The 16,223-nt window shown below is 43.7% G+C and overlaps 1 protein-coding gene across 2 annotated transcripts in view; it reads right to left on the reverse strand.

The window, feature by feature from the left end:
- The window catches only part of ppp2r5eb (protein phosphatase 2, regulatory subunit B', epsilon isoform b), a 35,026-nt gene that overhangs the window by 4,827 nt on the left and 13,976 nt on the right, over nt 1-16,223 (reverse strand). For both annotated transcript variants that reach the window (XM_031828919.1, XM_031828920.1), the window contains 9 exons: nt 8,006-8,202; nt 7,652-7,753; nt 6,827-6,919; nt 6,572-6,702; nt 6,414-6,473; nt 5,969-6,077; nt 5,703-5,756; nt 5,524-5,574; nt 4,990-5,109 (listed from right to left, as the gene is read on the reverse strand). In XM_031828919.1, the coding sequence (XP_031684779.1) occupies nt 4,990-5,109; nt 5,524-5,574; nt 5,703-5,756; nt 5,969-6,077; nt 6,414-6,473; nt 6,572-6,702; nt 6,827-6,919; nt 7,652-7,753; nt 8,006-8,202 (917 nt within the window). The remainder of the gene's footprint in view (nt 1-4,989; nt 5,110-5,523; nt 5,575-5,702; nt 5,757-5,968; nt 6,078-6,413; nt 6,474-6,571; nt 6,703-6,826; nt 6,920-7,651; nt 7,754-8,005; nt 8,203-16,223) is intronic.

Raw genomic sequence — 16,223 nt, forward strand, 5'->3', positions numbered from 1 at the left:
TGGTGATGCTCTGCCAGGCCTTTACTGCAGCTGTCTTCAATTCCTGCTTGTTCATGGGGCATTTTGCCTTCAGCAAGTGAAATGCATGCTTAACTGGATTCAGGTCAGGTGACTGACTTGGCCATTACAGGACATTCCACTCCTTTGCCTTAAAAGTATTGGGTTGCTTTCGCAGTACGCTTCGGGTCATTGTTCATCTGCATTGTGAAGCGCCATCCATTGAGTTTTGAAGCATTTGGCTGAGTCGGAGCAGAAAATATAGCTATAAAAACACTTCAGAATTCATCCTGCTGCTTTTGTCAGCAGTCACATCATCAATAAATACAAGGGAACCAGTTCCACTGGCAGCCATACATTCCCACTCTTCACAGGTGAGGTGGTATGCTTCGGATCATGGTCATAGGATGTAGTTCCAGAACTGTACAGGCTTTTTTAGGATGTTATTTGGAACCTCTGATCTGGTCTTCCTGTTTTTGAGGCATACCAATGGTTTACATCTGGCCAACTGTTGAAGGGGTTTTTCTTCACCAGGGAAAGAATACTGTCCACGACAGTTGTTTTCCGTGGTCTTCTGGGCCTTTTGGTGTTCCTGAGCTCACCAGTGTGTTTTTTCTTTTTAAGAATGTACCAAATAGTTGATTTGGCCACACCAAATGTTTTTGCTATCTCTGATAGGTTTGTTTGGATTTTTCAGCCTAATGATCGCTTGCTTCACTGGCAGATCTTTGGATTTCATATTGAGGGTTAACAGCAACAGATTCCAAATGCTGCACTTGAAATCAACTCTAGACCTTGTATCTGCTTACTTGTAAATGAGCTAATGAGGGAATAACACACCTGGCCATGGAACAGCTGAGAAGCCAATTGTCCAATTACTTTTGGTCCCTTAAAAAGAGGGGGGCCACAAATAAATTTTTTAATTCCTACACCGTTTACCCGATTTGGATGTAAATAACCTCAAATTAAAGCTGTAAGTCTGCACTTCCAGCTCATATTCATTATTTCATTTCAAGTCCAATATGCTGTGGTAGACAGCTAAAATAATAATAACTTGGTCAATGTCCAAATATTTATGGACCTATGTAAAATAAGGTAAGAAAATATTTATGCATTTGCAAAAATGTCTAAAAATCTGTTTTATGGGGTATTGTGTGTAGATTGAAGGGGAAAAACTCCTCCCGATGTCACCTCTTCACTGTTGACGTTGAGACGGGTGTTTTGCGGGTACTATTTAATGAAGCTGCCAGTTGAGGACTTATAGTCTTTCGCAAACTAGACATTCTAATGTACACGTCGTCTTGCTCAGTTGTGCACCGGGGCCTCCCATTCCTCTTTCTATTCTGGTTAGGGCCAGTTTGCGCTGTTCTGTAAAGGGAGTAGTACACAGTGTTGTACGAGATCTTCAGTTTCTTGGCGATTTCTCGCATGGAATAGCCTTCATTTCTCAGAACAAAAATAGACTGATGAATTATAGAAGAAAGTTCCTTGTGTCCGGCCATTTTGCGCCTGTAATCGAATCCACAAATGTTGATGCTCCAGATACAGCTAGTCTAAAGGCCAGTTGTATTGCTTATTTAAATCAGGACAACAGTTTACAGCTGTGCTAACATAATTGCAAAAGGGTTTTCTTATGATCAATTAGCCTTTTGAAATTATAAACTTGGATTAGCTAACACAACGTGCCATTGGAACACAGGTGTGATGGTTGCTGATAATGTGCCCCTGTATGCCTATGCAGATATTATATATATTTAAGAAATCAGCTGTTTCAAGCTACAAAAGTCATTCACAACATTAATGTCTACACTGTATTTCTGATAAATGTTGTGTTAATGGCCAAAAAATGTGATTTTCTTTCAAACAAGGACATTTCTAAGTGACCCCAAACTTTTGAACGGTAGTGTGTGTGTGTGTGTGTGTGTGTGTGTGTGTGTGTGTGTGTGTGTGTGTGTGTGTGGTGTGTACAGTACCCGTCATTAGTTTGGACACACCTACTCATTCCAGGTTTTATTTTTAGTATTGTCTGAATTGTAGAATAATAGTGAAGACATCAACACTATGAAATGACATATGGAATCATGTAATTAACAAAAAAAATATTATACACTGCTCAAAAAAATAAAGGGAACACTTAAAGAACACAATGTAACTCCAAGTCAATCACACTTCTGTGAAATCAAACTGTCCACTTAGGAAGCAACACTGATTGACAATAAATTTCACATGCTGTTGTGCAAATGGAATAGACAACAGGTGGAAATTATAGGCAATTAGCAAGACACCCCCAATAAAGGAGTGGTTCTGCAGTTGGTGACCACAGACCACTTCTCAGTTCCTATGCTTCCTGGCTGATGTTTTGGTCACTTTTGAATGCTGGCGGTGCTTTCACTCTAGTGGTAGCATGAGACGGAGTCTACAACCCACACAAGTGGCTCAGGTACTGCAGCTCATCCAGGATGGCACATCAATGCGAGCTGTGGCAAGAAGGTTTGCTGTGTCTGTCAGCGTAGTGTCCAGAGCATGGAGGCGCTACCACGAGACAGGCCAGTACATCAGTAGACATGGAGGAGGCCGTAGGAGGGCAACAACCCAGCAGCAGGAACGCTACCTCCACATTTGTGCAAGGAGGAGCAGGAGGAGCACTACCAGAGCCCTGCAAAATGACCTCCAGCAGGCCACAAATGTGCATGCGTCTGCTCAAACGGTCAGAAACAGACTCCATGAGGGTGGTATGAGGGCCTGACGTCCACAGGTGGGGGTTGGGCTTTACAGCCCAACACCGTGCAGGACGTTTGGCATTTGCCAGAGAACACCAAGATTGGCAAATTAGCCACTGGCGCCTTGTGCTCGTCACAGATGAAAGCAGGTTCACACTGAGCACGTGACAGACGTGACAGAGTCTGGAGACGCCATGGAGAACGTTCTGCTGCCTGCAACATCCTCCAGCATAAATGGTTTGGCGGTGTGTCAGTCATGGTGTGGGGTGGCATTTCTTTGGGGGGCCGCACAGCCCTCCATGTGCTCGCCAGAGGTAGCGAGATGAGATCCTCAGACCCCTTGTGGGCCCTGGGTTCCTCCTAATGCAAGACAATGCTAGACCTCATGTGGCTGGAGTGTGTCAGCAGTTCCCGCAAGAGGAAGGCATTGATGCTATGGACTTGCCCCCCCCAAACCTGAATCCAATTGAGCACATCTGGGACATCATGTCTCGCTCCATCCACCAACGTTGCACCACAGACTGTCCAGGAGTTGGCGGATGCTTTAGTCCAGGTCTGGGAGGAGATCCCCCAGGAGACCATCCGCCACCTCATCAGGAGCATGCCCAGGCATTGTAGGGAGGTCATACAGGCAAGTGGAGGCCACACACACTACTGAGCCTCATTTTGACTTGTTTTAAGGACATTACATCAAAGTTGGATCAGCCTGTAGTGTGGTTTTCCACTTTAATTTTGAGTGTGACTCCAAATCCAGACCTCCATGGGTTGATAAATCTGATTTCCATTGATCATTTTTGTGTGATTTTGTTGTCAGCACATTCAACTATGTAAAGAAAAAAGTATTTAATAAGAATATTCATTCATTCATTCATTCAGATCTAGGATGTGTTATTTTAGTGTTCCCTTAATTTTTTTGAGCAGTGCATTATAAATATATTATATATATTTGAGATTTTTCAAAGTAGCCACCCTTTGCTTTGATGACAGCTTTGCACACACTTGGCATTCTCTCAACCAGCTTCATGATGTAGTCCCCTCGTATGCATTTCAATTAACAGATGTGCCTTCTCAAAAGTTAATTTGTGGAATTTCTTTCCTTCTTAATGCGTTTGAGCCAATCAGTTGTGCGTTAACAAGGTAGGGGTGGTATACAGAAGATAGCCCTATTTGGTAAAAGACCAAGTCCATATTATGGCAAGAACAGCTCAAATAAGCAAAGAAAAATAACAGTCCATCATTACTTTAAGACATGAAGGTCAGTCAATAGGGAACATTTCAAGAACTTTGAAAGTTTCTTCAAGTGAAGTCGCAAAAGCCATCAAGCGCCATGATGAAACTGGCTCTCATGAGGACCGCCACAGGAACGCAAGACCCAGAGATACCTCTGCTGCAGAGGATAAGTTCATTAGCATTAACTGCACCTCAGATTAAAGCCCAAATAAAATGGACCAAGAAACACGAGCAATGGACATTAGACCGGTGGAAATCTGCCCTTTGGTCTGATGAGTCCAAATTTGAGGTTTTTGGTTCCAACCGTCGTGTTTTTGTGAGACGCAGAGTAGGTGAACAGATAATCTCTGCATGTGTGGTTCCCACCGTATAGCATGGAGGTGGTGTGTGATGGTGTTGGGGTGCTTTGCTGGTGACACTGTCAGTGATTTATTTAGAATTCAAGGCACACTTAACCAGCATGGCTACCACAGCATTCTGCAATTATACGCCATCCCATCTGGTTTGAGCTTAGTGGGACTATCATTTGTTTTTCAACAGGACAATGACCCAAAACACACCTACAGACTGTGTAAGGGCTATTTGACAAAGAAGGAGAGTGATGGAGTGCTGCATTAGACGACCTGGCCTCCAAAATCACCCGACCCTCAACCCAATTGAGATGGACTGCAGAGTGAAGGAAAAGCAGCCAATAAGTGCTCAGCATATGTGGGAACTCCTTCAAGGCGGTTGGAAAAGCATTCCTCATGAAGCTTGTTGAGAGAATGCCAAGTGTGAAAAGCTGTCATCAAGGCAAAGGGTGGCTACTTTGAAGAATCGAAATATATTTAGATGTTTTAAACACTTTTTTGGTTACTACAAGATTCCATATGTGTTATTTAATCGTTTTGATGTCTTCACCATCAGTGTTGTGCTGTAGAGCAAACTCCTATTGTCATGACAAGATAACGATCATAGGAGTAGACTACACAGCAAACAGTCATAGATATACTGAGATTAACCCTAAAAAACTGACAAGGTGTGTTCTTCTGTGTAGACTGACCTGGAAGTGTGGGCTGGACACACATCTAGATATCTGTTTGAAGAGCGGCTCCTGGATCTTGACGAACTGTGTCGGCTCGATCACGTCTAGGATCTCCTCTAGCTCCCCCAGGTACATCACCTGAGAACATACCCAGTTACAAACACACCCTAACCCAGGTACATCACCTGAGAACATACCCTAACCCAGGTACATCACCTGAGAACATACTCAGTTACAAACACACCCTAACCCAGGTACATCACCTGAGAACATACCCTAACCCAGGTACATCACCTGAGAACATACTCAGTTACAAACACACCCTAACCCAGGTACATCACCTGAGAACATACCCAGTTACAAACACACCCTAACCCAGGCACATCACCTGAGAACATACCCAGTTACATACACACATGAGTAGGACAACACACACACACACATCCGTAATATCCTTACTATCCAGGTACCACATCTAAACTCCCATTAACACTTCCAGCAGCAGCAGGTCACTGCTCCAGCCCCAGTTAGGGCAACGGCCAGGGCTCTTACCTCTTTTTGACTGCAGGTTTTTGGCCAGAACTTCAGTAATCCCCTGATGACCTGTGATGAGAGCAAGAGATGGGGGAAGTAGATGAATGAATGGAGACAGTGAGAAATCCTGATAATTCAAAGTTCCTTCTGATTAGAGGGTTGGTGTGACCATGGGGGGGGGGGGGGGGGGCACTTACTGGTTCTGTTAACGCTGGGTCTTTCTCTAGAAACTGTACAATGCAATACGCCAACTGGAAATAGGTCACAATAAAGAAAAGAATGTGAACACATTGTCAATGTTATGGTTGGAAAATACTAATACTAATACTAATTGGGATCAACTCACTGGACAGAGAAGTACAGTATTTGGGAGACAGACTCAATCATGTAGAACATTACCATTTTCAATCATGATTTCACACCTGGACATACACACACACACACATAAACACACACACACTACCTGTGCGTGGAAGAGGGACAGACTCCTGACAGTGTGGAGGGGGATCAACACCTTGACCAGGAACTGTTTATGCTCTGCTTTGAGCGGCAGGGCAAAACCATTGATTATGCTGCAAGAGAGAGAGGAGAAAGGCAGAGCTAAGCCAGTAGGGCAAATTATACATGTCCATACAAAGAGGCCAGAATATACTATTGAGTCGACTGGAGAATCAAGTGTTAACAAGACAGAGGACATCATATATTAACGATCAATCGCTTTACATGGGCCAACAAATTACACAGGTACTGCAGCTACTTTATGCAAGGTAACCAACAGGCCTTAGGCTTGACTACAGTACTACAGTGCCCAGGGAGGATGAAGAAGTAAAACATGTTTTACTCCATTAAGACAGCGCCAGAGAACAAAGGCGTCAGAACTAACCACAGGTCAAACCAGTGTCACATACCTTCCCAAGATCTCCAGCAACTCAGCAACCCCGTTGAAATGCTCAGTCTCATAAACAAAACTTTACGAGAGAGAGAGCGAGAGAATAAACCTTAGTGAAACATCCATGAAAGTATCATGTCAATATGAATATAGTGAGAATGAGGAGCGCTGTCTTACCGTAGAAAAATATTATTGATCTGTTTTCGTATAAAAGCCCTCAGCCCCAGGAATTTCCCATAGATTCTGTGTAAGACTGTTTTCAGGTAGTCTCTCTCCCGAGGGTCCTCACTGTCAAAGAGTTCCAAGAGCTACAGAGAGCGAGAGAGAACGAGAGATTAAACAACTACAAACTACTCAAACTTGTACAACACAAGTCTACATTTTTGAAGTGCATCTCTACAGCATCTCCAATGTAAAAAAAACATCACTCACCTGTAGAACGAATTTCTGGTCTATGTACTTTTTGGCAATGCTGGGCTGGAATTCCTGACTCTCCAAGAATCGTATGAAGAACTCATACACCAGCTATGACACAGAGAAAGGGAGAGAGCGGTGGAAGAGGTTAAGGGACGGAGTCTTCATAGTGCAAAGGTAAGGCTATGGAGAGACTGGAGCAGGACAGACTGGGAGGTCAATAGGTCGCAGGAGGTCAAAGGTCAGAGGCACACCTTGGGTAGGGTCCTTATTACCTTTAGTGTAACCAGGGTTACAAGATGGCCAGGGGGAGGAGGGCTTATGTTTGGGAGGGTTAATATATATATATTTTTTTTAATTGGTCAAATGAATTTGGCTGTTTTTGGAAATGTTATAAAAGATAAATACAATTCAAAAGTTTTACCAGGAAGAATCTACTTGAGATCTTCATCTAATTTCTAAAGGAGTCTTGGGAGGCACAGCAGCAGGTACACAGAAAAGGGGGTGAGAGACAGAGCACCTGACACTAGACCTGTAGCCATATAAGGGACTGTCAGAGCCAGGACTTAAATGGGAACTCAACTCAAAAACTATATATTTAAAAAAATATATATTAGTCCACTGTTGATACAGTCCCAAAATGTTATGGCATGTCAGCAGTCAAGTTATCAAGATATTGGACTTTCAAGAAGCAAAGTGTCACCGGCCACATCATCATGCATTAAAGATAAACATCAAGATACCAAGGATTCCAGGTAGGTTTTTACAGAGGGGAACGACACTCAGTCTCCAATAGAAGGCAGTACACATACACGCACCAATCAATTGTAGCCTCAGTGTTACCTGTAAGTGTGGCCATGAGGCCTCCAGTGTGGGTTCATCCTCCTCTGGGTCAAACTCATTACTGTCACTGGGTGGAAGGGTCCGGAATATGTTGTAAGACACCTGAGAGACAGGACAGAGAACAATACACAATCAACTGACTTCCCTGGAGATTAAGGCAGTGGACATGTGAGTGGAATGAGTAATATGAAAATCAGTTTTATAGGCAACTCAGGCACTTCAACATGGATGTGAAACAGAAACGTTGATTGAGGTTCATTGTATTTATCATTTTTATCAACAAACTTAAATTGGCTGGAAGCAAGTATATTTATGGCATGAGTGCGTGTTCTGTTTAGTGTGTTGTAGCCTCACCATTTTGACCACCTCCGGGTAAGCCTGTTCTGTCAGGTAGCCCCTGCTGACGGTGACATAGTCCACCAGCTCGTTGAGCGTGGAGCGCTTGTACTCCTTCATCTTCAGGTCAGACAGCGTGTCCATGAAATCAAACACAGTACAGCACTGCTGCAGCTTCTTCAGGAACAGCTCCGGCTGCTCCGGTGCGGGCACGTCTACACGCAGGGAGAGAAAGAGATGTCAGGAGTGAGAGGCCTACTAGTATAGGGAGACTTCTAGCAGAGAGGAAGAGGACAACATGGCAGAAACAGAGCAATCACATGAGAGGATATCTGAACAGAGCCCTGAAACCAATAATAAAAGAAAGCTGGAGGAGAGATGGAGACCTTTAACGAAGCATGTGACAAATAACATTTGAGCATCTCTGTGCCCACACGCATGCACACACCACTTGACCCTACAGGTCACTCACTGCAGAATGTGGCTCTAGTCAACAAGTATGCGAGTAGCATCCACAGAAAACAGTGTAGCACAGGTAGAAGAACAAAGACCATACAGACCAGAGGAATGGGCATCTGTCCCAGAGATTGGGAAACTGATCAATAAAAATGTAATAATGTAAAGAGGTTTCCATCAGGGACCAGTTTGCCCAAGAGCTTCAACCGAGGCTATATGTACTAGTACTTATATCTAGGTAGTCTAGTCTTCTGAGTCTCCTACATAGTGCATTCGTCTGTTCCTGTAGTTTAAACAGGAGGTATAAAACACACAGACAGTACAGTTAAAAGTGACCTTATCATGGACCATCGCTAAGACACCAACTATCTACCCGGTATTCCTCAGCCAAGCATCTGTCAACATGACATTACACAGGGCAATATCTCAGCCAGACAAAGAGGCATGGGTTAGACAGAGCACAGGAGAGGCCAGGGTTACAGAACAAGTCTACCAGGCCTGTAAAAGAATAGTAGCCTTGTAATCCTTCAGTGTGTTTACTGTATTTATATTTGGGATATCGTTTCCAACAGTAAAAGTAAAATTGCTGGAGGACATCTTTAAATTCCCAGAGGAGTCCAAATTCAGTTTCTGTGTTTTGTATCATATTGTACAACAGCTGATGAAACCAACACTGTAAAAGTGTGACTTTAAAAAAAAGAAGTTATTTCCTGATAGCTGATGGTTGAAAATATAAAATCTACACAGGACCTTCTAAAAAAATCAGCAGTTTTGCATGGGTGGGAGTGTCGGCTTTCAACGGTGACATAACCATACGGTAAAATGGTTAATAGACCAATAACAAAATAGTTCCAAACTGCTCTGCCAATAACAGCTAGTTTTCAGTTTTCCCTTACCACTCCTTTGACAGCCCGAGCAAAATTCTTGCTTGAGAAATAATTGTGGTAAAAAGCTAGTCTTGCCCATTTGAATGGAAATCTATTACATTAAGGTACTTAACTGTTACCCAGATATTATTTGACATTGATATAAAAATGGCTGCATTGAGCATTTGTAACCTTTATTTAACTAGGCAAGTCAATTAAGAACAATTCTTATTTACAATGACGGCTTACTCCGGCAAACCCGGACGACGCTGGGCCAAACGTGCGCCGCTCTATGTGACTCCCAATCTCGGCAGGATGTGATACAGCCTGGATTCGAACCAGGTACTATAGTGAAGCCTCTTGCACTGAGATGCAGTGCCTTAGACCGCTGTTCTACTAAGGAGCCCATATAAAAGGACCAAAAAAAAACTATGCACATTAATGTTATAAACTTATCGTTAGGGCATCAATTCAGGCAATTTATCTCTAAATGGATATTTGTCCATATTGCCCAGCGTTACATATCCAAACAGGTGTCTGACTTGGACTCTAGTCTCTCTTGACAGACAGGTTGCCTCTGACAATGTACCAATGCACCAGCTTACATGTCTGTAGAAGTTCCGGCGTCAGTTGGGATAGAGTACAAGTGGAAAATGGGACGCGTGTCACCGGTGACGTTACTGCCATATACGCTTGTTGCCCGAGATAAACATGAGCAGAATGTCTGCCTGTATTCCTGCCTACCCAAAATCTGGATTTGCTGGGAAAGTTGGTCTGATGGCGACCCTCCCTGGAACAATATTTTGTCCTCTTTCAAAATTTCCAAGAGAATCCGACATTACCCCCTGGCCTAATGCTCTTGTTCCTATACCTATCCAAGTTTAAATCACAGATAGCTAGGACCATCAGGGTGAGTGCGTGGTTAGTCTAGTACAATGCCTCTCCTGTTAGGCCTGCCCCACCGTGTGTGTGTGTGTGTGTGTGTGTGTGTGTGTGTGTGTGTGTGTGTGTGTGTGTGTGTCAGGGTCTGTGTAAGGGTCTGTGGCTGCTGGTGCCTGTCCCCTTCCTGGTTGGTTCATATAATTAGTGCACCAGTACAGTCAGTGATGGTCTTCCATCCAACCCCTGGGTATATAGGAGAGGAGTAGCATGTGAATGGCCTTAAAAGGAAGCTATTAATAGAGCAGAGAGTCACACAGGAGAGAGAAATCCCTCCAGGGAGAAGGAGCGCCTGGCTGGGCCCAGCACACAACCAACACACAAACGCTCGTGGTGCCATTATTCCAGGTGTTGTTCATCAGTTGATGTGAGAAAGTCTCCTGGAAGAGCGATCTTTCAACTATTAACTTTGATATAAAACTCAGCAAAATATATAGGATCTTGAAACTATGGAGAGTAAAACCTGTCCATCTACAAGAAATGTACCCTGATTAAATATGTCAACTGCGATATTTCTAGATAATTATTCATTGCTCTACCAAATCCAGGAGAATCCTTTTTGAAATGCGAGAAAATAATATTTGGAATGGCAAACCAGATAAAGCTATGGGCACATTTAGATGCAATTGGAGAGTACTCAGAACCCTTCCCTTTATCCACATTTTGTAACATTACATCCTTATTCTAAAATGGATCAAATATTTTTTTCATCATCCATGTACACACAATAACCCATAACGTTTTTAGAATTTTTGCTAATGTATTAAAAATAACAGAAATACCTTATTTACCTAAATACCCGGTGCATTCTGTTTCCATTGATCATCCTTGGTATATCCACCTGTGGTAAATTCAATTGATTGGACATAATTTGGAAAGGCACAGACCTGTCTATATAAGGTCCCACAATTGAAAGTGCATGTCAGAGCAAAAACCAAGCTATGAGGTCGAAGGAGTTGTCCGTTGAGCTCGGAGATGGGATTGTGTCGAGGCACAGATCTTGGGAAGGGTGCCAAAAAATGTCTGCAGCATTGAAGGTCCCCAAGAACACTGTGGCCTCCATCATTCTTAAATGGAAGAAGTTTGGAACCACCAAGACTCTTTATAGAGCTGGCCGCCTGCCAAACGGAGCAATCGGTAGAGAAGGGCCATGGTCAGGAAGGTGACCAAGAACCCTTTGTCACTCTGACAGAGCTCCAGAGTTCCTCTGTGGAGATGGAAGAACATTCCAGAAGGACAACCATCTCTGCAGCACTCCACCAATCAGGCCTTTATGATAGAGTGGTTAGATGGAAGCCACTCCTCAGTAAAAGGCATATGACAACACGCTTGGTGTGTGCCAAACGGCATCAAAAAGGACTCTCAGGCCATGAGAAACAAGATTCTCTGGTATTATGAAACAAAGATTGTACTCTTTGGCCTGAATGCCAAGCATCACGTCTGGAGGAAACCTTGCACCATCCCTATGGTGAAACATGGTGCTGGCAGCATCATGCTGTGGGGATATTTTTCAGCAGCAGGGACTGGGAGACTAGTCAGGATCGGAGAGAAGATGAACGGAGCAAAGTACAGAGACATCCTTGATGAAAACCTGCTCCAGAGCACTCAGGACCTCAGACTGGGGGCAAAGGTTCACCTTCCAACAGGACAACAAAGCTAAGCACACAGTCAAGACAACGCAGGAGTGGCTTCGGGTCTCTGAGTGTCCTTGAGTGGCCCAGCCAGAGCACGGACTTGAACCCGATCTAGCATCTCTGGAGAGACCTGAAAAAAGCTGTGCAGCGACTCCCCATCCAACCTGACAGAGCTTGAGAGGATATGCAGAGAATGGGAAAAACTCTCAAAATACAGGTGTTCCAAGTTTGTGGCATTATACCCAAGAAGACTCAAGGCTGTAATCGCTGCCAAAGGTGCTTCAACAGAGTAAAGGGTCTGAATACTTATGTAAATGTCATTAGTCAGTTGTCCCCCCCCCCCCCCCCCCCAAATGTCTAAAAACCTGTTTTTGCTTTGTCAGTATAGGACATTGTGTGTAGATTGATGAGGGGCAAAAATGTTTTAATCCATTTTAGAATAAGGCTGTAATGTAACAAAATGTGGGAAAAGTCAAGGGGTCTGAATACTTTTCAGATGCACTGTATATAACGAAAATGGGTTTGGAGGGTTAAAACTTAAATATTAAGGAATTAAACCCCTTTATAGCCTCCATTATACCAACATTATATCCTAATCCAAAATAGTTTTCCAGCAGGCTACTAAGAGAGGCCCATCCTGTTTAAGATTGTCAATCTTCAAAAAGGCAAAGAGCCCAAGGATCCCTGTTTGAAGTATCCTCCTTTTAAATGAAGCCATACAGAGTTGGCTACAATTCAAATTTCATCCTCCAGAAAAGGCAGATCAAATATTACAGCAAATAATATGGCTAAACTCCAATTTACTGAAAACATTTAAGGGTATAATATTCATGAAGGACATTGTAAACAAGTAACATTTTCACAAAAGCAACTAAGAGGCAATTACGCAAAGAAGAAATGAAAGAATGAGTCTGTCTACTACACATTACCACTCATTAAAAAACAGAAATGGCTTATACTTATTAGTATAAATAAAGTCAAAAGGTTTGACCGCAGTGCCGCATAAAGTTCAAGTCCGTTGGGAAACAGGCCTCTGATGTACCAATACCTTGGCATCGGGTCTATGAACTGACATGTAAAACAACAATTGACATCAATCCGTTCATTTAAATTTAAGCTATTAGATAAACTTGCCACAAAAAAGCAATGCTCAACATATGGGGAATTAAACAGTCAGCCTTGTGCAGATTCTGCTATGAAGAAACAGACTCACCAGAGCATCTTTTCTGGTACTCAGTTTGAACCCTGATATGACATATAACCACCATTCCTGGCTCTGACTGCAAAAGCGAGCCACCGATGGACAGTAGCGGAAAGGATGCTCTTTGTGGCAGAGTCTGCACAAGGCTGACTGTTCAATTCCCCATATGTTGAGCATTATTTTTGTAGTGACATTTTTATCTAATAGCTCGCTTTTGCAGTCAGGTCCAGGAATGGTTTTTATGTCATAATATTACGGTTTAGATGGACCTGCAAACTGTATTGTTGGGGGATCTGAAAAACCATGATCAGTCAATAGGAAATATCAATATGCTCCTAGGGTAAAGTACTTATCTTTGGGGCAATATCAGTAGAAATGTTACAAATAGGAAGGTTCAGGACCCTCGTAAGACATCACAGTAAAATGGAGGGATGTATTGCGAAAGGAAATAGAAAAATGGTAGTGTACTGGGAAAGATGAACCTGTCTGTGGACATTGCGGGTTGGGGTTAAGATCAAAATAAATGGTGGATTGGCCAGTCGGTGAAAATCGAAGACTTGCAGAAAGAGGAAATGAGGAATATATGTAGAATTATTTATCTACATGTGCCGTACATGTGAGCGAAAATAGCTGTAAGTAGCAGAAGTGTTGTTGTCAGTTTACTCCAATCAGGGAAGGGGTGGTAAGGTGAAAATAATAATAATCCTAATAAATATTTTTTCTGTTTAAAACAGTAGTGAACACAACAGCCCTATCCAGAACAATACAACATACAGTAACCAACCAGGAGTGAGCACACGGCTCAGTTGACCACAACAGACCATGACAGGGAGCATGTCCTAGAACGGCATGGAGCACCCAGTCTTGGACAACACAATGGCGATACCAGTTCATCACAATACCAAGTACATTTCTCTGCCCAGCCCCTGGCACACACCAACACAGTAAAGTCCACAATTCCAATGTGCAATAAAGTATGTATAGTTTAGAAAATAGGTGAGAGTCCAACCCATCCCTGTCAGACTACCCTAGCACAACCCTGGGCTGCTGGGTCCAGACTCACATCATTGAAGAAGCATTCAGCAGGTCTCAATCCCAATTGTCCCAAATAAACAACATAGGAAAGATCCGCATTCAGCACCATGTAATCTAGCCTGATTCACTAACAGTTACCTTAAAATCTAAAATAATGACATCTAAAATTCAGATGCTAAGCCCATACCAGCAGAACTGAGCACAGCAAACCACAACACCCTTCCCAACCCCAGACTAGGTCAGCACTCTGCACAGAATAGTTCAGTCTAGCACACTCTGACAAGCCTCAGAACAGGGATGGGAGCATCATCATAGCTCCCCTGGCAGACTAAATAAAGACTGCTGCTTAATTAATGTGGAGAAAGCTGAGCTTCTCAGAGAGAGAGAGTAGTTTAATGGCTCACCACAGGAAATGTTCAAAGTAAATTTCATAATCACTTAAAGCTGTTGAGCAGGGTGCAAGCAAGCCTCTCGTCATATCCACATAACCAGGGTCCTCTCATAGGACATCTACTGATGAGAGACTGGAGCCTCAGGAACATCACGTACTCTAAAAGCTCGCACACATTTCACCCAATGTGCATCCAGCGGTCGTCTGCCGATCGTTCAGCACGCTGTATTTTAAGGACCACCCGAGGAAGACGTCAGACTGCCGACATTTCCCACAATTCTAAATGTAAAATCGGTGCGCACTTGGTTCACAAATGACATCCAGATGTGCCAAGTACTCTCGGCCGGCAAACGGCACTGGTGTCTCTGAGCCCTATGTGGAGACGTGGACTTGCTGTGCAATGCTGCTCTACCGCATGGTAATATGACCGATATATATGACCGATATAAACTGATATAAACTGATATAATATATCAGTCATGATTGACACACCCACCTCAGCCCAATGTGTCGCAGTCTCCTTGTCCTGCTCAACAGTCACCTTTTTCACCTGACTGAAAAAGATGGGTTAAACAACGACACCTGCAGGCCAATAGCAACGGCAGTAGCAACATTTCTAAGTATCGTGCAGAGCACACGGTAGTACTGTAACCGTACAGCGCACACGGTAGTACTGTAACCGTACAGCGCACACGGTAGTACTGTAACCGTACAGCGCACACGGTAGTACTGTAACCGTACAGAGCACACGGTAGTACTGTAACCGTACAGAGCACACGGTAGTACTGTAACCGTACAGCGCACACGGTAGTACTGTAACCGTACAGCGCACACGGTAGTACTGTAACCGTACAGAGCTCACGGTAGTACTGTAACCGCACAGCGCACGCGGTAGTACTGTAACCGCACAGCGCACACGGTAGTACTGTAACCATACAGCGCACACGGTAGTACTGTAACCGTACAGAGCACACGGTAGTACTGTAACCGTACAGAGCACACGGTAGTACTGTAACCGTACAGCGCACACGGTAGTACTGTAACCGTACAGCGCACACGGTAGTACTGTAACCGTACAGAGCACACGGTAGTACTGTAACCGTACAGCGCACACGGTAGTACTGTAACCGTACAGCGCACACGGTAGTACTGTAACTGTACAGCGCACACGGTAGTACTGTAACCGTACAGCGCACACGGTAGTACTGTAACCGTACAGCGCACACGGTAGTACTGTAACCGTACAGCGCACACGGTAGTACTGTAACCGTACAGCGCACACGGTAGTACTGTAACCGTACAGAGCACACGGTAGTACTGTAACCGTACAGCGCACACGGTAGTACTGTAACCGTACAGAGCACACGGTAGTACTGTAACCGTACAGCGCACACGGTAGTACTGTAACCGTACAGAGCACACGGTAATACTGTACAAAGTACTCCGTTGTACTGTAACTGGGAGGCCATCCCTGTAAATGAACGACCAGCAGTGTTAGTCATGTGATGCTAAAGCTAACGGACACTATGAGTTGAAATTAACATGGAAGTAACGCAAAATGGACACTTTGCCAGGTCTTAAGACTAGTACTTTGCTTCAGGACTTAATAAAAACCCATCATCCATGGAGTTTACTCAGAACGTAGAAGGCTATTCTTAGTGGTCACCGTTTTTAGATGGAAACACAAATCCAGGAAGTGAGTGTAGGTATAGAG

The sequence above is a fragment of the Oncorhynchus kisutch genome, linkage group LG7 (genome assembly GCF_002021735.2).
Source record: "Oncorhynchus kisutch isolate 150728-3 linkage group LG7, Okis_V2, whole genome shotgun sequence".
Classification (NCBI taxonomy): Eukaryota; Metazoa; Chordata; class Actinopteri; order Salmoniformes; family Salmonidae; genus Oncorhynchus; species Oncorhynchus kisutch.